The sequence below is a fragment of the Alternaria metachromatica genome (genome assembly GCF_023757995.1).
Source record: "Alternaria metachromatica strain BMP 0045 chromosome Unknown scaffold_9, whole genome shotgun sequence".
NCBI classification, from domain to species: Eukaryota; Fungi; Ascomycota; class Dothideomycetes; order Pleosporales; family Pleosporaceae; genus Alternaria; species Alternaria metachromatica.
In genome coordinates, this window is record NW_026055500.1 from 989,259 (window position 1) to 1,009,017 (window position 19,759).

General features: G+C 54.4%; 9 protein-coding genes across 9 annotated transcripts; 4 read left to right on the top strand and 5 right to left on the bottom strand.

The window, feature by feature from the left end:
* Nucleotides 1-39: 39 nt before the first annotated feature.
* J4E83_005107 (uncharacterized protein) lies at nucleotides 40-1,422 on the bottom strand (the record flags this gene model as incomplete). Its single annotated transcript, XM_049332028.1, has 1 exon — nucleotides 40-1,422. One exon carries the CDS (start codon nucleotides 1,420-1,422, stop codon nucleotides 40-42), a length of 1,383 nt encoding a protein of 460 aa, XP_049189123.1.
* A 158-nt stretch (nucleotides 1,423-1,580) lies between these two features.
* On the top strand, nucleotides 1,581-3,067 carry J4E83_005108 (uncharacterized protein; the record flags this gene model as incomplete). Its single annotated transcript, XM_049332029.1, has 2 exons — nucleotides 1,581-2,012; nucleotides 2,057-3,067. 2 exons carry the CDS (start codon nucleotides 1,581-1,583, stop codon nucleotides 3,065-3,067), a joined length of 1,443 nt encoding a protein of 480 aa, XP_049189124.1.
* A 309-nt stretch (nucleotides 3,068-3,376) lies between these two features.
* J4E83_005109 (uncharacterized protein) lies at nucleotides 3,377-5,437 on the top strand (the record flags this gene model as incomplete). The annotated part of the gene is made up of 2 exons (XM_049332030.1): nucleotides 3,377-5,122; nucleotides 5,180-5,437. 2 exons carry the CDS (start codon nucleotides 3,377-3,379, stop codon nucleotides 5,435-5,437), a joined length of 2,004 nt encoding a protein of 667 aa, XP_049189125.1.
* Nucleotides 5,438-5,891: 454 nt separating this feature from the next.
* On the bottom strand, nucleotides 5,892-7,981 carry J4E83_005110 (uncharacterized protein; the record flags this gene model as incomplete). The annotated part of the gene is made up of 3 exons (XM_049332031.1): nucleotides 5,892-6,040; nucleotides 6,123-7,533; nucleotides 7,625-7,981. 3 exons carry the CDS (start codon nucleotides 7,979-7,981, stop codon nucleotides 5,892-5,894), a joined length of 1,917 nt encoding a protein of 638 aa, XP_049189126.1.
* A 205-nt stretch (nucleotides 7,982-8,186) lies between these two features.
* Nucleotides 8,187-8,892, top strand: NAA30 (N-alpha-acetyltransferase 30; the record flags this gene model as incomplete). Its single annotated transcript, XM_049332032.1, has 2 exons — nucleotides 8,187-8,417; nucleotides 8,479-8,892. 2 exons carry the CDS (start codon nucleotides 8,187-8,189, stop codon nucleotides 8,890-8,892), a joined length of 645 nt encoding a protein of 214 aa, XP_049189127.1.
* A 284-nt stretch (nucleotides 8,893-9,176) lies between these two features.
* J4E83_005112 (uncharacterized protein) lies at nucleotides 9,177-10,584 on the bottom strand (the record flags this gene model as incomplete). The annotated part of the gene is made up of 2 exons (XM_049332033.1): nucleotides 9,177-10,244; nucleotides 10,300-10,584. The coding sequence occupies 2 exons, from the start codon at nucleotides 10,582-10,584 to the stop codon at nucleotides 9,177-9,179; spliced, it is 1,353 nt and encodes a 450-aa protein (XP_049189128.1).
* Nucleotides 10,585-11,103: 519 nt separating this feature from the next.
* On the bottom strand, nucleotides 11,104-12,014 carry J4E83_005113 (uncharacterized protein; the record flags this gene model as incomplete). Its single annotated transcript, XM_049332034.1, has 3 exons — nucleotides 11,104-11,202; nucleotides 11,255-11,638; nucleotides 11,691-12,014. The coding sequence occupies 3 exons, from the start codon at nucleotides 12,012-12,014 to the stop codon at nucleotides 11,104-11,106; spliced, it is 807 nt and encodes a 268-aa protein (XP_049189129.1).
* A 1,068-nt stretch (nucleotides 12,015-13,082) lies between these two features.
* On the bottom strand, nucleotides 13,083-14,006 carry J4E83_005114 (uncharacterized protein; the record flags this gene model as incomplete). Its single annotated transcript, XM_049332035.1, has 1 exon — nucleotides 13,083-14,006. The coding sequence occupies one exon, from the start codon at nucleotides 14,004-14,006 to the stop codon at nucleotides 13,083-13,085; it is 924 nt and encodes a 307-aa protein (XP_049189130.1).
* A 1,417-nt stretch (nucleotides 14,007-15,423) lies between these two features.
* On the top strand, nucleotides 15,424-19,199 carry J4E83_005115 (uncharacterized protein; the record flags this gene model as incomplete). Its single annotated transcript, XM_049332036.1, has 5 exons — nucleotides 15,424-15,500; nucleotides 15,558-15,706; nucleotides 15,754-15,783; nucleotides 15,888-18,613; nucleotides 18,663-19,199. 5 exons carry the CDS (start codon nucleotides 15,424-15,426, stop codon nucleotides 19,197-19,199), a joined length of 3,519 nt encoding a protein of 1,172 aa, XP_049189131.1.
* Nucleotides 19,200-19,759: the final 560 nt, after the last annotated feature.

Genomic DNA, 19,759 nt, shown 5'->3' on the forward strand with positions numbered 1-19,759 from the left:
TGTTCTTGTCTATCGCCATATTTCAGCAAACCCTGCCTTTTAGCCCTCAGCAAAAGGGTTCGGCGGCAGGACATCAGGGTCAAACCCATTTGATTCCTGCTGAATCCCCTCTCCGTCCACGCCATTTACACCTTCACTATGCCCGTCCACCTTTTCCCCATTCACCATCTCTCCTTTCACATTCCCTACGACCCCCTCCTTCGGTCTCCACAGCCTAATCGTGCGATCCAACCCCGCACTCACAATCAGCTTTTCCGTCGGATGCGTATGTACACTCAACACAGCATCGCCATGCCCCTCCAACCTCTGCAACACATTCTTGCTACTAACATCCCACAACACCACCTGCCCCTCTTCATCCCCAGACGCAACGAATGCGTACTCCACACCCTCTTCCTTCCCTGTGTACGTGCCAAACGCACCGGAAAGCGAGTACTGCTTGTTCACATGTCCTTGATACGTTTTCACGCATTTCCCTTTTCCTTCAATGTAGTTCCAGAGCCGAATACACGAATCCAAGGTCCACGCGAGGATGTATTTGCCGTTTGGCGAGAAGATGACAGAGGAGACGGGGGCGTTGTCTTCGTGGACGAGGGTGCGGAGGCACTGGCCTGTCGCTGTGTCCCAGACACGAATCAGGCCGTCGTGAGAACACGAGACTATGAGCGTGCCGTCGCGGACAAAGTCTACGCCGCCAACGGGGTCGGAGTGCGCGGGGAGGGAACGCATGACACGGGCGGCGCGGACGTCCCAGAGGTAGACTGCTTCGTCGTAGGAGCCTGAGACGAGCATGTTGCCTTTGGGGCTGAAGGCGATGCTGTAGACGTAGTTGTGGTGGCCGATGAAAGGCGTGGGGTGGGCGAGCCCAGTGGTTGTGTCCCAGAGCCTTATACTCTTGTCGTCAGACCCCGAGGCGAGGATCTTGGAGTCGAGGGACCAGCATATCGTGCTTATACCTGCGAGGTGGCCTTCGAGCGTGTGTTCGAGGGCGCCGGTGTGGGCGTCCCAGATCTTGATTGTGCAGTCGGCCGAGGCGCTGGCGATGTAGCGGCCGTCGGGCGAGAATTTGACGCAGGATATGGCTTTCTTGTGGCCGCGTAGGATGAGCGTGGGCGCATAGTTTAGAGTGGTGGGCTTTGAGGGTGATGTGCGGCGCTGGTGCGAGCATGAGGAGGTGCTCGAGCGTCGTGACCGTGATCCTGAGCGAGAGTAGGAGGGCCGTCTGTCTCGGTATTCGCGTTGGTCGTCTTCGCTGTTGCCTCTGCTGTATCGGCGCGCGGGTCTTTCCGCTATCCTGTAGCTGGGGGAGGCATTGGGCGGTTCGTGGGAGGCAGAACGTTTGCGTGGTCGTTCGTCATCGTAGCCGTCTTCGTCTTCGCGCCGTCTTTTGGGTGAGGTTGACCGTGTAGCGTCCATTTCCATTGTGGTAGTTGGTTTGATGTTGTGCAGTGAAATGCGGAACGCGACTGATCGGCAATGGAAAGTTAGCGTGCAGGCGGTCCCCAGCATCCCTGCAGCATCTCAGGTACATTTCCTGGGTTGCATCATACCCGCCAGTTCAACTCGCGTCAACCTACACAATGGATTCACAACTCGGCCCGCCACCCTCGAGCATACGCATTCTGTCGCTCAATTGCTGGGGTCTCAAGTTCATCTCCAAGCTGCGCAACGAGCGCCTTACCGAAATCGGAAACCAGATCGCCGCCGCCAGTCCGCAGCCAGACATTGTAGGACTCCAGGAGTGCTGGACGCAGCAGGACTACAATGCCATAAGGGAGAAGACACAACATATACTGCCTTATGGCAAGTTCTACCACAGCGGCATCTTCGGTGGTGGTTTAGTCATTCTGTCACGATGGCCTATCCTCGAGAGCAACATGGTGCGGTATCCTCTGAACGGACGGCCTGCTGCTTTCTATCGTGGCGATTGGTTCGTGGGAAAGGGAGTCGCATGTGCGAGGATCCAGATGGGGCCGTCGAAGAGAGATATCGCAGAGGTGTTTTGCACGCATGTAAGTCGGCTTGTCAAATAAAGTATACACACTGACTCAAATAGCTCCACGCCCCATATGAACGCGAACCACACGATTCCTACATCTGCCACCGGACAGCTCAAGCGTGGGAAATCACAAAACTCATGCGCGCAGCGGCTGAACGTGGACATCTCGTCATCGGCATGGGCGACTTCAACATGATCCCCTTATCCCTCGCACACCGTATCATAGAGACGCATTCGCCTGTCCGAGACGTATGGCGCATTCTCCACCCCGAATCCTCCATCGGCGCGGCAAAAGACAAGGTCGAGCAGGTTCGCGGCGTACCAATGCCATCTGCGCAGTTCAACATGACTGTCAATGGAGCAACGTGCGACAGTGAGATGAACTCCTGGCGGTGGAACAAAGGACAACAGAGACGTCTCAATAAGGGTGAGAACGTGCAAATAGATCCTGCCGTTCTAGACCCCAATGCGAAGCGACTTGACTACGTCTTCTTCAGCAGCGGGCGGTACCACCACCCAGAGACAAAGGAGGAGACAGCCGAGTGGGAGCTCAAGGAAGCTAACGTAGGCATGGCGATGCGTCATCCTACGCTACACTGTTCCTTGAGCGACCATTTCTCCGTCGAAGCGACATTGACGAGGACTTCTACTGATCCGTCAGCCATACGGCTATCCCCGTGGGCACTGCCTGAGAAATATTTGCCCATCGAGGTATATGACGAGATCATGGCAACCATACTCAAATACCAGGTCCGAGAAAGGATACAGCGCAAGCTGCGCATAGGTCACTTCTTCTACCAGCTCTCATTCTCCGTTGGCTGCCTAATAGGTGTCTGGTGGTCACCCAAGAACTACGTTTCCTTTATACTGATGTTGTTGAGTACATTGGGATTTAGTGTTGGTGTCATCGATGGATTGATGGGGTTGTTGTTTGTTGGTAGCGAGATCAGGGCACTCAAGGAATTCGAGTGGGAAGTCCGGAATACCAGAGAGCGGGCGCTCGCAAAAGGGGAAGTTTCGAAGGTTGATTCTCAGAGTAGTGAGATACCGTTTGCATCTGAGCGGTAGCATCAGTTAGATGCAAGATAATAGAGAAGTTGCTTGGCTGATGCACGTATGTGTTAGTGAGGACCGACGCGTGCACGTGCGGTCGTACAAACGCGCGACATGGTCGTTGTCGGGTGCTTGGCCCCATGCGTGGACCATCACTCCAAACCTCACCACTCCCACCATCAAACTTCACACACCAAGATCCCATCTCCGCCACCCATTATTTAATCACAGCAACTACGCGACAATACCATAACCTCTTCCCGCATCAAACCTCGCATACGACTCGACCCCCAACGCGCAGCTTCGAAGTCCGCAGCCCTCGCGATGAGCGAATCCCAGCCACAGCAGGCCAGCGGCGGCCAGCAGCAGGGCCAGCAGCTGCTACGCCCCGATGACATCCTCAAGCTACAATGTCTTCCCGAAGACGAGAAGCAGAAGTACCGCTTGATCATGCAGAGCTCTTGGAACATCTTCAACAACAACCCGCCGGGCAGCCAGGAGAATACCACGGCGCGTCAGAAGCTGACGGACTGGTCGCAAAAGTTCATCGCGCGCGAACGCCAGTATCGCGCAAAGATGAAGGCACAGCAGCAACAGGGAAATCAGAACCAAACACAAGCTGGACAGTCGAGTGCAGCCGGTCAGCAGAACCCCAATGCGGTCAAGCAGGAAGGAGGCCAGGGTCCCAATGGAGGAGCTGGTGGTGCCGGCGCGCAACCCAACCAGCAGAACCAAGGACAACAGCCCAACCAAGGCCAGAACCCAGGACGCGGCCAGGTCGATCCTGCTATCGTCAAGCATGTCCACGAGTTCCCCATGCAGGGACCCACGAACGGTCCTGCGCCAGGCACACCCGAGTACGAGACCAAAATCAAGGAGTACCGATCTGGTTATCTTAACATGCTTGCCAAGCAAGCTTCCTTTAACGAGCAGAGACGGCGGCTTGTTCATCAGCTTACCGAAAGGCAGAACAACGGGCAGGAACTACCCCAGGAACAGCTTATGATGAAGGCCAACATCGAGAAGGAGTCTGCTAAGATCAAGGCCCAGATTGACAAGTTCCGTGCCATGCAGAAGCAATGGAAGGATGAACGCGAGGGAAATGCGCAGGGCCAGGCTCAGGCGCAGCCTCAGAGCCAGAACACAGCGCAATCGCCCCCACAACAGCAGCAGCAGCAGCAACCGCCGCAACAACAGCCCCAAGCGCCTCAGCGCCAGCCTTCACAACCTAACATGCCCGCGCAGCCCCAAGTGAAAGAGGAGCCGCAAATCAAGATTGAGGGCGGACAGACACTACAACCACAACCACAACCCCAACAACAATCGCAAACTCAACCCCAACCACAACCCCTGTTCAACATGCAACAAAACCAGGGAAACCACCAGCAGGGCCCGCCGCAACAGCAGCATAATCAACAACACAACCAGCAGATGCCGCCTTCACTTCCGCAGCAGCAGCAACAAATGCAGCAAGGACAGCAGCAAGCTCGACCTCCACCAGGGCCTCACTCGCAGACGATGCCTCCAGGTCAGATGCCGCAATTTGCGCAAGGACAGCAGCAACAGAACTTCCACCAGCAACAACAGCAGCGACCTCAGATCAACCCCATGCAAGCGAACGCGCACCAGCAGAGCAACTCACCACATCCTCAATCCGCCGCCTCGAACGCGCCCGGCCCACCAATTCCTCTCTCCCACAGCGCCGCCGTCAGCGCCGCGAACCGCTCCTACACAGACCCGCAACGCACAAACACACCTATGCAGCAAGGCGGACAAGGCGGCAACTTTGGCAGTCGCGAGCGCGAGCAGCTCAATAACCCCAAGATGCCTATCCCTCGCCATCTCAACGTAACCTCGCCCCAAGCCGTCCACATGGGCCAATCCCGGCCTACTATGAGTGGTCCTACCAACGGCGCGCCAGGACCCATGGGCCAACCCGTCATCCCACGTCCACCACCATTCCAACTCGAAGGCGAAGGCGATCGGGTACTCAGCAAGCGGAAGCTAGATGAGCTCGTGAGGCAGGTAACCGGTGGCTCAGAGGAGGCCCTAACACCAGAAGTCGAAGAGGTAAGACCCCCCCTCCCCCACCCACATAAACCAACTCTATCTAACCCACTTCCACAGGCCGTCCTCCAACTCGCCGACGACTTCGTCGACAACGTCATCAGCAACGCGTGCAAGCTTAGCAAGCTGCGCGACTCGCCCCAACTCGACATCCGCGATATCCAAGTCATTCTCGAGCGCAACTACAATATTCGTATTCCAGGATACGCGTCTGATGAGGTGAGGACGGTGAGGAAGATTGTACCGGCGCAGGGCTGGGCGAACAAAATGAGTGCGGTTAATGCAGCGAAGGTTATGGGTGGGAAGGCGGACTTTTAGTCTGGGTCTGAGGAGGGGAGAGTGGGGGTAGTGAAGGAGGAAGATGAGGAGGAAGTTGAGGAGGAATACCGTCATTATCGCTTCATTACTGCAGACGTGGACGACGAAGGAGAAGGAGAACAAACTCCCAACACAGATGCACCAGCCCAAGTATCCTCACAACAATACCATTAGCTTGAAGTACACCACCGTCTCTTACCTTGCCATATTAGAAAACACACTTGTCCAATCTAGTCTCATGGATGAGAAGGCATCGCTAAAAAGTGAAGAGTATAGCGAGTGGGTAAACAGTAGTCTATGGTATCATTTCCGCGGTTTCCAGCTATCGATCAGTTCATCAAATGATCTGAGCCGGAGCCCCTACCCATCCATCCCTCACCATCTCCTTGCAACGTGATCATCATCGCTGTCATCGCTAGTTCATATACATGATCCCGGACCAAATTCAACCGCCTCAGTCTTCCTCCTCGTAAATCTTGACCTTCTCCGCATACTCCCTGATATTGGAATGAATGGTATCGTTAATCAACTCGCCCCGTCCACCCGCCACCTGCAGAATAAGATCGTTGAGTGACATTCGCCCGAGGATGTCCACGTGATCCGCTGTTTCACACACATATTCGTCAGCATGTATCCAAACCGAGGAGACAGCAGAGGAAAAGGAGGGCAAAGAGGAAAGACATACCAGTATTAGGACCCCCCCTCGGACTAAACCGATCAGGTTCATGTTTCATCTCAAACGTCGTCACTTTCACACCGGCGGGGTTATACCTCTTCATCTTCCACCCTTTCGTACACATATACCCGCTACTTAGCAGATTCACCGTGCCATCCCCCTCACCCATGACGACCCCATGGTCCACATTGCCCTCCTGCTGGGTGAACATCGTATCGAGCGTAACATTCAACCCGCTCAACGGATCGTCGTCGCTGCGGTAATAATACGCACGTTCCGTATCCTTGCCTACACCGTAGAAACAGTAGATCTTCAGGTTGGGAGCGAGCGGCAACCGGGTTTCTAGCGGGTTGACCCATTTAGCAGGCAGGAACTGGTTGTCCTCGACGTGTTTGGTGGTGTGGGCTACGCCGTGGGAGTAGGAGGTTTGAATCATTTTCTTGAACCAGGGTTCTGTGTTGCGGAATAGGAAGGGGAGGCTGTCATCTACAGTGATGTTCTTCTGCGTCATCGTGCTGTTTGCGTTTCGGAAGCGGATGAAAGGGCCAAAAGTTACGTTTTGCCCTGGTAAGTCGTCCGGAGCGCCGGTTTCGTCGCCCCAGACGGCGTTGCCGCCGAGGGGGAGCATGGAGGAGAGACCGGGCATTGCGCGGAAGATTTCGGCGCGTTCGTAGCGGGAGAGGAAGCGTTCGAGGCCGTAGACGGCGAAGGCGTTGAGTTGGGCTGTGTCTTTCATTTCGCCGGAGAGGACGGCGGGCATGTCTTTTAGGGCGCCGAGCATGCAGCCGGAGATATTGATCCAGCTATCGATGTATTCGTCGACCCAGTTTGGTCCGCCGTTGCCGTAACCTTCTGCTTCGACCCAGTGCAGGAAGTAGTAGAGGACCTGTGAACCCATGGAATGCGAGAGAAGAACGACTTTCCTGTCCGACACGCGCACGGCAACTTCGATGTGCGACTTTAGACGGGTGAAATACTGGTCCCGTATCTCGTAGTTCATGTACGACATGCGCCAGTCATAGGCTGCGGTGAAGGCATTGCCTGGATCATACCCGATGGTAGCGAGGTTCTCCAGAATCTTATTCCATATCCAGTAACCCGTTATGAAGAAGTCGGCTGCATCGAAACCTTGCGCTGCCCGTAGCTTCACGCCCGGTGGATCGAGACCGCTGTCTTTATCGAGCATGATATGCCGTTTCCACTGCGCCTTATCGAGGACGAGCGCGCGCATCATCGTCCACGACCCCCATAGTCTCTTGCGAAAGTATTGTCTCGACCCTTCTTCCGTGCCCCAGGATTCAAGACCCGTGGAGATGACACCGGGGATCATGATAACGGGGTGTTTGGCTTTGATGCCTTGTTTCTGCGCGTGGAGACCGACGGCGAAGGAATCGTAGTTTACGGCGTCTTTTTCTGATTTCTACTGAGTTGGGGCAGTCAGCCTCGATTCCACTCGATGCGCAGGGTCTCCCATTCAGTCCTCTTCTGTAGAAAACAAAGGTCGCGCGTACCTGCATCTGCTGCGCGCTCTTCACAAAGTTGTCTGGCAGCGCCTCCATGATGCTCTCCAAGTTGACGCCCTCCAGACTACTCAAATCAATCATGTCATTACTGCTCGCAAAGAAGCCCGCCAGCAACAACCCGAATATGCCTCCCAGGCCAAACACCCAGAAATTTCTCCGTTTCTTATGCTGCCCCCTCTTCTTGAGCGTCTGCAGCTGCTCCGCGGTAATCAGGCGCAAGTTCGCAGGCCGTTTGAACTTCCCATCCGGTCCGGGAGAAGGTTCGCGGGACAGTTCGGGCGTCGAGATCTCGCTGTCGTCGCCGCCGCCGCCGCCACCGCCGAAGCGGCGTCTCAAGAAAGACATGAACGAAGCGTTGGAAGTTGTACCCGCGGGGTTGTACGGGAAAGCGTGGGCGACTGCCACAAGATTGTTTTTGGTTATCGTCCCTCGGCATGTGACGGAATGATCGGCACAAGGATGCACGAGAAAGCACGTTCCTGACACGGCGGGCCAAGCCGGCCGCTATGAGGGGCTGAGCATACGCGCAGTGCTCTCCTTCCCACGCGCCATGGCCGGCAATGAAGATGGCGACGTCACAGTTGATGCGACGGCGACGGCGACACCCTCGACCAAACCGCTGAAAGAACCTGACGACCTCCAATATGTCCAATACGAGCCCTCGAAAGAAGAGCAATACCTCCCTGCCATCCGTCAATTAATTTCCAAGGACCTATCCGAGCCATACAGTATCTATGTATACCGGTACTTCTTATACCAATGGGGTGATTTATGCTACATGGTACTTCTCTCTCCCCCTTCCCCAAACCACCTTACAGTGTCTAACCCTCATCCCCCCACAGGCCCTCTCCCCCACAAACACTCTCATCGGCGTAATAACCTGCAAACTCGAACCCCACCGCAGCGGCACCTACCGCGGCTACATCGCCATGCTCGCCACGCAAGAAGAATACCGCGGCCGCGGCATAGCCACGCAACTCGTTCGCCTCGCCATCGACGCCATGACTGCGCGCGACGCCGACGAGATCGTTCTCGAGACCGAGGTGTCGAATACGGCCAGTTTGAAACTGTATGAGCGGCTGGGGTTTATAAGGAGTAAGAGACTGCATCGGTATTACTTGAATGGGAATGCGGCGTTTAGATTGATACTTTATCTGAAGGAGGGGACAGCGCTGAAGAGGCCGGAGCATGGGATACATGGGGAGGGAGGTGGGGGCATGGAGATGAGGAGGGATGAGGCGGAGTTGTATTCTTGAGAGAGGGCTGGAGGGGCTTGGAGAGACAATCACTGGGATGGGGAAAAGTGCGAAGTTGGCAGTCTTTAGACTGGCGACTGTGGAATAACAGGAAGACTCATAGCTGTTGGATGTGGAATACCACGGTAGCCCTCTCTAGGCTCGATGGAGGACGAGATATTTGCACCAACCACAGTATGTAATCCTCACAGACACTACTAAACAGGTTGTTGTAGACATATGCAACGACGGACGCAACTAGTATGCTCATCTACACGGTATCACGAAACATCTATCCGACCCATCTACTTCTTCTCCTCCAAACTCAGCCCCTCAATAGCCTTCTCTCCCCCCTCAGTCCCAACATCAACCTTATCCTTGTCCTCACCCTCAACATGCCCATCAGGCTTAGCCTCCACATTCCGCTGCTTCGGATGGAAAGTCCCCTTATTCTTAACCTTCTTCTCCTTCTTGACCACCGGCGGCGGCGGGTAAGCCTTCTGCTCGATATCCTTCCACTCCTGGTTGCCCTGGAACTCCTTCTGCACGGGCTCAAGAAGCGCGTTGAGCGCCTCCGTAACCGCGGGCTTGAGATCCTGGGGTGTGAGAATGTCGGCTGCGTAGTCTTCTTGCATCTTCTTGATATCCGTGTAAGTAAGGGGCTCGGCGTCGCGACGCTTTACGACGAATTTGGGCTCGCCGTAGTTGAGGTGGCTGGCGGGCAGGAGCACGTATTCGACGAAGCTGAGGACGCCGTTTTCTTCGACGATCTTGGGCGCCGCGTGCGCTTTCTTGAGCTTGCGCTTTACGACGTCTGCGTCGTCTAGGACGTCGATCTTAGAGTCTGGGTCGGACGAGCTCATCTTTCCTCCTTGCAGACCGGGAACCATGGGGTTCATCAAGTGGGCGCGCTCTTTGTAACCGATCTTGGGGAGTACGTCTTTTGCGAGGGCGAAGATCTTGCGTTGGTCTACGCCTCCGAATTGGACGTCTACGTCGAGGTACTGCTCGTCGAGGGCTTGCATCAGTGGGTAGATGAGGCCGCTCAAGGGCGCGTTCTCGGTTTGCTTGACGACTTCCGCGCCGGCCTTCTTTGCTGCTGCTTCGCTTGTTATACTCGCTAGTCTCAGCAAGTCCATGGTGTAGTCCGAGTTCAACTCATAGCTCGATCCCAGTACGAACTCCAGCTTGTCGATTGGCACCTTGACGGCCTTGAGCAGCGCGGTGATGGTGTAGCGGTAGTATTCCGCGCGGAACTTGACGAGCTCGATGGGCGCTTTTAGGTTGTCGAGGAAGCCGTGGATGTCTGCGAGCAGGATCTTGACGTGGCAGCCTGCAGCGAGGAATTGCGCGAGCTTGAGGATGGGTACGAACTAGAGTATACATCGTTAGCAGTGCACGCGACCGTATCTCGCGATGTCAACATACGTAACCGCAATGTGGCCGTCCAGTTGTCGCAGTACCCCAGTAAACCTTCAAGTGTCCTTGCTTCTTCAGCGCCTCGTCCATGATCTCTGGGTTCAAGACTTCCGCCAGGTTGACCTTGATGAGCGCCATCTTCTCTTCCTCGGACATGTTCGCGCCGGGGTTGACAAAGGAAGCCGCCTGAGCTTTTTGTAATCTTGACTTTGCATCCTTGAGTTGTGTCTGCGCTTCTTCGATTCTCTTCTCAATGTCCGCGATTTCCTGCTGGATTGCCGCGGGGTCTGCCATTGTGTCGGCCGTGGTGGGGTACGAGGGGCAGCTGGTGTGCCAATTGATTCGAGACCGGAGGGAGAGTAATTGAGTAGTGTGGAGAATGGAGGAGTGAGCAAGAACAGCGATTTGAAGCCGTTTATATCAAGCTCAGTCGAAGTGTGCGAGTGGTTTGGTGTGTCTTGCGCCCTGCGCCCAACTGGATGAGTCGTTGCGGGGCCGGGAACAGTCACCAAAATAACATTTCCAGGGTCCAGTTGCTGTGCCACATGTGTGGCTGCCAACACTCACGCAAGACGAAATGCAGTAGCTCTGATAAACAAATGTTTTCTATTCGCTTGTATAAGGAGTGTATAGCTCAATAACAGATGAGTCCAAGGTAAATCCACAGAGAAGTAAAACCAATAACCAATGCCCACCAATCATTCAGTGAATCTAAATCGCGCCGTCGCTATGTATGCTGCTTTCGAAGATGTCGTCCCGTCATTTTACAACCGCCGAGTCTCTCTCTCAACGTGTTGTGACTCCCTAGTGGATTTACTGTCCACACTTAGCCATGCAGGCTCTAGCATCACGGGCAAGGTTGGCAGGAAGCGAAGCACCGAACTCGTCGATGTTCTTGCTGTTGATTTGACCCTTCAAAACACGTTAGCACAACCTCCACACCATTCTGACAAAGGTAACCTACCGGGAAACCAAGCGTAGCATCCACAACCTCCGAGTTAAGAGCAAAGAAGTTCTGCGCAATCTGGCTCGTACCAGGGTCCTCGGAGTTGAGCGCCGCCACAAAGGTCGCTGGCTTACAGTTGTTGTTGAACTGGTAGTGGATGGAGCCTTGAGGGAAGACTGTAGCCTCGAAGGCGTTGAGGTACCCTGCGACTTCTGGGTTCTGCTTGGGTCCGACGAGGGCGTTTTCTAGGACGAAACCGAACTCCATCTTCTCGCCTTCGACGAGGGTGAGCATCTCAGTGGCGCGCGGGTGGACGTGAGGGGTGTTGATGCCGCATGGCTCGAGGAAACCGACGGTGGTGGAGATGCCGAGACCGGTTAAGATGGGGAAATTTCCGATGTTCTGGTGAGGGGATTAGTATAAGGTTTGTCGCTTGAGGGAATAAAAGACTTACGGCTGCAACGGCAACGCCACCCTCTGCGCCAGGAGCAGGCTTCGCATTCCTGTCGAAAGTGAAGACGGTCGCCTTGCGGAGGTCGTCTCCCTTCAGGAGCTCAGGGCCTTCAGGGCCTTCTCCCACAGTCAGAAGCCTTTGGAAACGCTTGATGGCTGTAGGAGCAGTCAGGAGGTCGTCGAAGATGTCAGGCGTTGAGACAGGTGCTGCCGGGGCAGCAGGAGTGGAAGTAGCATTGTCCTGTCTCGCATGGATGTGCTGAGGGAGTGCCTGAACAGCACCAAGAGCAAGCGAAGCAACGACGATGTTGGTGATGGTGAACATGATTACTGATTAAGAAGCGAAGGCTTGGATAGACAGTAAAGAAACAAGGAGATAATGGAAAGTAAAGAGGAAAAGATGAGATGGTAGTATGAGTTTCTGGTTGTGTGGTAAGGAGATGATTCTCCGACTGGGTGTTCTACGCTGCTTTACTTATACCTCCATTGTTCTCATCCGTCTTACCAGCACCATCAGGTGTCCTGGACGGAAGTCACGATTCCGGAGGGCTGTACAGTACTGTGTTGACGCTTGCCGACTAATTGTGTACGCTCTTCAGCGAGGGATGCGATATGCTTAGACATCCTGGGGTCAAGAATAATCATTGGCTGGGATGGCAAGTCGGTGCGACTATGTCTGGCGGTCCGTCAGCCTTACAGCGGGAGCGCTGATGGGGCGTGGATCTTGTGGGGGCGGTGTATTTCGGCGTCACGGCGTCGCTTGCACGAAATAGATGGAACAAAGGATGGAAATTACTTCTTGACGCTTGCGCTGATGAAGATGAAACGGCTAGAAAAGTTGACCGTGCGGAGGGTTGATGATGCGTGTGCAATCTACCGTTAAACGTCCATAGTGAGGCTAGCCTTGGGGTAGTCTCGTGCGAGATGAGCTGCGTGTTGTGACTGAGATCATTCGACTCGGCGCAGAACAGCGGAAGTGCGACTATCCGCGTCCTTCGTGAATGCGTGTTGCCTGATATTTGGCGTGCGTCGATTTGGTCGCGTGCGAATGGCCGTCAGCTTCCGCCGTTGACGCCTGGGCAGGTGGGCCTTCTGTTTACCTAAGGATGGCTAAGTTTAGCCCGCACTGACTCGCGAGACCAACGCGTCTCTAAGAACAAACTGCAACAAAGCCAGAGCTTAGAGCCTTAGACGCAGGTGGATTTCAAATTCGCATCTAGACCATGTCTTACAGTCTGGCAGGTGCTGAGCAATGTGCAGGTAAAAACAGATGCATTCAGAAAATAGTACGCTACGCTAAATCCAACAATCGACAGCAAGCGTGTCGCTCGTGAACGCAATGAGCTAAGAAAACAGCCGTAAGGTCATGGTAGTGGCCTCTAAGATTCATCAATCATAATTCTGACACCTGGTCAGACTCAAATTCCATGTCCATCATGTTGTGCCCTCCCCAGAACGGAAGTTCGTCTAGAGTAAAGGCGTCATCACTAGGGATGGATGGCGGTCCCTTGGAGTGTAGCACCCTGCCTTCGTCAGGCTCCTCAACCTCCGCAATGTTATTCGTGTTCGAGAAGCCACGGTCTTCGAAGATAAGCGAGCCTCTTCTAGGCCCTCGGACGCGGCGGCGCAGTCGGCGAGCGTTCTGGTCCCTGTCATCGAGAGGGTCATCGTCGGAGTAACTGCTGTCTCCTTCCACGCTCTGGCTGTGGCTGCGCTTGAAGATGCCTGCGCTCCATCGTTTCTTCTTCTTCAGGTAGATCCGCTCCCTTTCCTCGTCTTCTGAAGTGTCTTCTTCGAGCTGTAGCTCGTTCATTCTGGCGAATATCGCTGCCTTTGTGCCGCTCCGTTCGCTCCTTGCATCTTCGCAATGGTCTGGTCGCACTACCTCTACGTCACAGTCGTAGCCTGGATCGCTATCCAGTTCTTCGAGTACGAATTGGGCTTTCTCTACCCGACGCATCGGTATCTCCTCTTCTTGTTCACTTTCTTGATCCGATTCGCAATCCTCCTCAGAGTCGGTCTCGTATTCGGATCCCTCCAACGTTGTTGCCGGATAAGCTCTGTCGGACTCTGACGACAGACGCGAAGATGCCGGGCACGATTGCGGGCGTGTGAAGCTGAAGTGATGGTCGTGTCCGATCGGTTCAATGTACTCCAGGGGAGGTGTCTGGATGAAGTTGCTTACGCGCCGATGTATTGGAGAGGTTTGGAATTTTGGTGGCGGGAAGCGACTAATGGTATGAGGAGTAGGCGTCATGGGTGGTGATTGCGGATGGCCGTTGAGCGCAGCGGCTGGCAATTCGTGGTGTGTTGCCATGGCCAGGAGGGTGTCGTGGTGATTTGACGGGGAAAGTTGCGTCAGGCTTGCTTGCAGCCAATTGCGATCGCGTACGTATCGATGATGTTCTCAGGTATTTGTGCTGACTTCTTAAGGGATCAAAGTCCGACAGGCGTGTCTAATCTTTGAAATGCGGAAGAGGAGTTGCGTCGACTGTATCATTCTGGAGGTGGCCCGGGAGTGTTTTACTGGGATATCTGAGCGGCGAGCTCGAGCGGAGAGGTGGAGAGTTTTGACAAGTCGAACCCTGCAACGCCTTGGCTTATCGTGCAGGTAGAATTGGAGTACTATAGGCAGCAATGCAGGTAGCGTAGCTCGCAGATCGGTAACAGCCACAAAGTGCAGGTCAGCTCGGATGCGATGCGTCTGTGGTGATCGAATGGGAACGTTAAAGGGGAAGAAGAGTACTGGAGGAGGTATGAATTCCCTGCAGAGACAGAAATGTGTGCGGGCTGTCGCCAATTATCACCTGCGTTTCAGCGATGAGCTGGCCGGCCACGGAGCGGGTCTGCAGCATTGCTGCCCTTTGCATGCGCAGCATCGGTTTCCTCCATGACTCCGATGCTGCGTGTTTGCGAACGATTAGTCGCAACAGAGACTCGGGCAATCTACCTTGCGTCAGACAGGATGGATGCCCAATGAGGTCAGCCAGCAAAATTGTCCTGCACAGGGCGGGTAGGTAGGGTTGGCACTACGATGCCAGCTGGCACACGGAGTCGCATTGGTGAGTTCTGCGGGGCATCGTTGCAGGACGCCAGACCAGGGGAGCCGAGCCACGCAGCGGCGGCGAAATTGAGATGAGGCAGCGTCAGGAAGTGAGGCTCTGCCTTACGGCAACTAGTGTGGGAACTCGAGGTTCGCTTGAAATTGAAACAGGCCCCGAGCGCTTCAGACGGAGTTGAGGCGATGTCTGGCAGATCTCACGTGACCTTGGTGGGGAAAGCGCGCTAGAGACCAGGACGGTTAGGCGGTTAATCCGAATGTTGCGTGGCATATCGAACATTAGCAAGAGCAGCTCACGCAGGCAGCAATACCAAAGATAATAGTCAACACCGTGTTTCTTTCTTCCTACCTTATACCCGTATCCCTTCGCGCTTGCCGTCTCTTGCATTGAGGCCACTCTAGACGACCGTGAAGCTGCGGCTTCGTCCCCAATTCCGCCATGGCCTCCTCTCCCTCGATGTTGACCAAGGCAAGCAGCTCTCATCTACGCGACCGTATAGCTAGCTAATTCCGGGCAGTTTGAGTCCAAGTCTTCGCGTGCCAAAGGCATTGCCTTTCACCCCAAGAGGTAGCTCATACCTTCACCTTGCGGCTCCCTTCCCCGCTGACCGCTTCCAGGCCATGGATCCTTGTGTCGCTACACTCGTCGACCATCCAACTATGGGACTACCGCATGGGTACCCTCATAGATCGCTTCGAAGAACACGACGGGCCGGTCCGCGGCGTTGACTTCCACAAGACCCAGCCATTGTGAGCATCCCGTGGACAACTTGGGAGGGCCAGCAACATAATACTGAGACTGCACAGATTCGTGTCTGGCGGCGACGACTACAAGATCAAGGTCTGGTCATACCAGACCCGGCGATGTCTCTTTACATTGAACGGCCATTTGGACTATGTCCGGACCGTCTTCTTCCACCACGAGCTGCCATGGATATTGAGTAGTTCCGACGACCGTAAGCGCATGCTGTGGGTTAGATGGGCAATGGCTAACACATACCAGAGACCATTCGTATATGGAACTGGCAGAACCGTAAGTAACATCCTCAACTGCTGTTTGGTACACAACTAACGTTCATAGGATCACTAAGTAAGTCCGTCGCATTCCCTCGCAGACAAACACCTAACCCTCCGAAGTATGTACTATGACCGGTCACAACCATTACACCATGTGCGCGCAATTCCACCCGAAGGAAGACCTCATCGTTTCCGCCTCGCTCGATCAGTCGGTTCGCGTTTGGGATATCTCTGGGCTCAGGAAGAAGCACTCGGCACCACAAGCCTTGTCATTCGAGGATCAGATGGCACGCGCGAACCAGAATCAGGCGGATATGTTCGGCAACACGGACGCGGTTGTCAAGTTCGTTCTTGAAGGTCACGACCGAGGTGTGAACTGGGTCGCATTCCACCCAACGCTGCCGTTGATCGTCTCCGCTGGTGATGATCGCCTCGTCAAGCTGTGGAGGATGTCAGAAACCAAGGCATGGGAGGTTGATACCTGCCGAGGACACTTCCAGAACGCGTCTGCGTGTCTGTTCCACCCACACCAGGATTTGATTCTGTCCGTTGGAGAGGACAAGACGATTCGCGTATGGGATCTCAACAGGCGTACATCGGTTCAGTCCTTCAAGCGGGAAAACGACCGTTTCTGGGTCATCGCAGCCCATCCTGAGATCAACTTGTTCGCTGCCGGTCACGACAACGGTGTCATGGTATTCAAGCTGGAACGCGAGCGGCCCGCGTCCGCCGTCTACCAGAACAACCTCTTCTACATAACGAAGGAGAAGCACGTACGGTCTTACGACTTCCAGAAGAACATCGAATCCCCATCGATGCTGTCTCTCAAGAAGCTGGGAAGCGCCTGGGTACCTCCACGAACACTGTCCTACAACCCTGCCGAACGCTCCATACTGGTCACATCTCCAGCCGACAGCGGAACATACGAGCTGATCAGCCTTCCGCGCGACGCTTCAGGAGCGGTAGAACCGACCGACACCAAGCGCGGATCTGGTAGCTCGGCTGTATTCGTGGCCAGGAACCGATTTGCCGTCTTCAACCAGTCTAACCAACAGATCGACATTAAGGATCTCAGCAACTCCACTACCAAGACCATCAAGCCCCCGCACGGAACCACCGACATCTACTTCGGCGGTACCGGTAACTTGCTCTTGATCACTCCTACTTCGGTTGTTCTGTACGATATCCAGGCCAAGAAGAACCTTGCTGAGCTCTCTGTCAACGGCGTCAAGTACGTTGTCTGGTCATCAGATGGACTGCACGTCGCATTGCTGAGCAAACACAACGTCACCATTGCGAACAAGAACCTGGAGCAAGTCAGCACTCTGCACGAGACTATCCGGATCAAGAGTGCCATCTTCGATGACACGGGTGTTCTTCTCTACTCCACGCTGAACCACATCAAGTACAGTCTAATGAACGGCGACAATGGCATAGTACGCACGTTGGAGCAGACAGTATACCTTGTGAGGGTCAAGGGTCGCAACGTATACTGTCTAGACCGTGCTGCGAAGCCCAAGATTCTTCAAATCGACCCCACCGAATATCGATTCAAGCTCGCCCTGGTCAAGCGCAACTACGACGAGATGCTTAACATCATCAAGACTTCCAGTCTGGTTGGACAGAGCATCATCTCCTACCTCCAGAAGAAGGGCTATCCTGAGATTGCTCTTCAATTCGTGCAGGATCCTCAGACACGGTTCGAGCTCGCTATCGAATGCGGCAACCTGGAAGTTGCAGTTGAGATGGCTAAGCAGCTTGACCGACCAAAGCTCTGGCAACGGTTGAGCACCGAAGCTCTAGCACACGGCAACCACCAAACCGTAGAGATGACCTACCAGAAGCTGCGCAACTTCGACAAGCTATCCTTCCTGTACTTGACTACCGGAGATCAGGACAAGTTGAAGCGTATGGCTAAGATCGCAGAGCACCGCGGTGACATGACGGCACGATTCCAAAACGCGCTCTATCTGGGAGACGTACAAAACCGGATAGAGATGTTCCAGGAGCTCGATCTATACCCCCTGGCGTATGCCACTGCCAAGGCACAAGGTCTCGACGAACAGGCACAGTCGATACTGGAAGCTGCGGGTGTATCGGAGGAACAGATTAACCTGCCCTCAACAGGTACTCCTTCGGCGCCTGCTAAGCCTATCGTGCCTACTCACAAAGCCAACTGGCCAACGCGCGCAGCTTCTTCGACTGTATTCGAAAAGGCCCTCCAAGGCGAAGTCGAAGGCATTGGATCCGAAGAGCCAACAGCAAACGGCTTTGGCGACGAGGATCTCATGGGCGACGCCGAGCCTACCCGTGCGGCTGCTGAACTTGGAGGCGGCGAGGACGACGATATCGGTGGCTGGGACATGGGTGACGATGGCGATGTGGAGGCAGACGACGACTTCGTTGAAGTCGAAGGTGCTGATGCTGGTGCAGGAAGCAGCGAAGCAGATTTCTGGGCACGCAACTCACCCTTGGCGGCGGATCACATTGCTGCTGGATCGTTCGATACTGCCATGCAGTTACTCAACCGACAAGTCGGTGCTGTCAACTTTGCTCCTCTCGAGGAGCGTTTCCAGGAGATCTACCAAGCCACGCGAACATACTTGCCAGCGACACCAAATATGCCATCGCTGGTTAACTACGTACGGAGAACGGTGGACGAGACCGATTCACGCAAGATTCTGCCCATCATCCCACGCGATCTGGAGTCGTCACTATCGACTGACCTGACCGCTGGCAAGCAGTTCTTGCAAAAGAACAAATTGGAGGAGGGTGTTGCAGTCCTCAAGAGCCTGTTGCAGCTAATCATGGTCAACGTCGTCTCATCCCAAGCTGAGTTTTCTGATGTAAGTTTACAGACATACATCCAGCCAACGCATACTAACATTGATGTAGGCTAAGAAGGCAATCAACACGGCTACCCAATACATTCTTGCCATGTCCATCGAATTGGAGCGCCGCAAGCTGCTCAACGGCGCTACCGACATCTCCGCCCTCTCTGACGCGGACAAGAAGCGCGCCCTCGAACTCTCTGCCTACTTCACCGTCCCCGACCTCGAGGGTCCCCACAACTCGATCCCTCTCTCAGCAGCCATGATGTTTGCGCACAAGAACAAGCAGCTCAACACGGCGCTGAACTTTGCCAACGCTTTGCTCGACCGCACCGGCAACGCCAAGATGAAGGAGCAAGCTAACCGCGTCAAGACGGTCGCCGAGAGAAACCCCAGCGACGTCATCGAAATTGACTTTGATCAATTCGCCGACTTTGACATTTGCGCTGCTAGCTTCACACCTATCTACAGCGGCATGCCTTCGGTTACCAGCCCATACAGCGGTGCCAAGTACCACGCCAGATACAAGGGCACTGTGTGCAGGATCGACGGCATCACACAGATCGGTGCGCCGGCCAGTGGTTTGAGGTTGGTGGGTTAGATTGGTTGGGAATGAGAGATCAGGGCCTGGAGAATAGGTAGCATTGCAGGAATCGTTTGAAAAGGTGTATGCTTAGCGTGTTCATATGCTCTTTTTACGAAGGTCTGGTGTTGCCTGTGAGTTAGTTGACGGGACTACGCAGAGTATTGAAAATGGGAGACCAAGAGTAACATGAATGGATGGAATACATGCAGCTTTTATACTTGAACACCCGCGATCAACGATTGATGATGAAGTGTTGTATTGGGCTAGCTGAATTGTCCGTCCGTTTGTTTCATAACGAGCAAGACATGTGCACGAAACAGGTCTTCTGAGCAGGTTATGCTGTATGATGTTTTGGTGAAACGTATAATAGTAGATTACATCTTCCGCATATACACGGAAGAGAGATAATAGCATTAAAGCGTAAAAGAGGTATCAAGCGTGTTCAACTGCAAAGGAAATCATCCTGTCCTTCCTCACGAGTTCATCTCATATCATAACGCAGTCCAATTCTCGCAATCTCCGTAACGCCATGCAACCCCATCTCAATCTCCGAGGCGCCTTCCCATCATCTACCG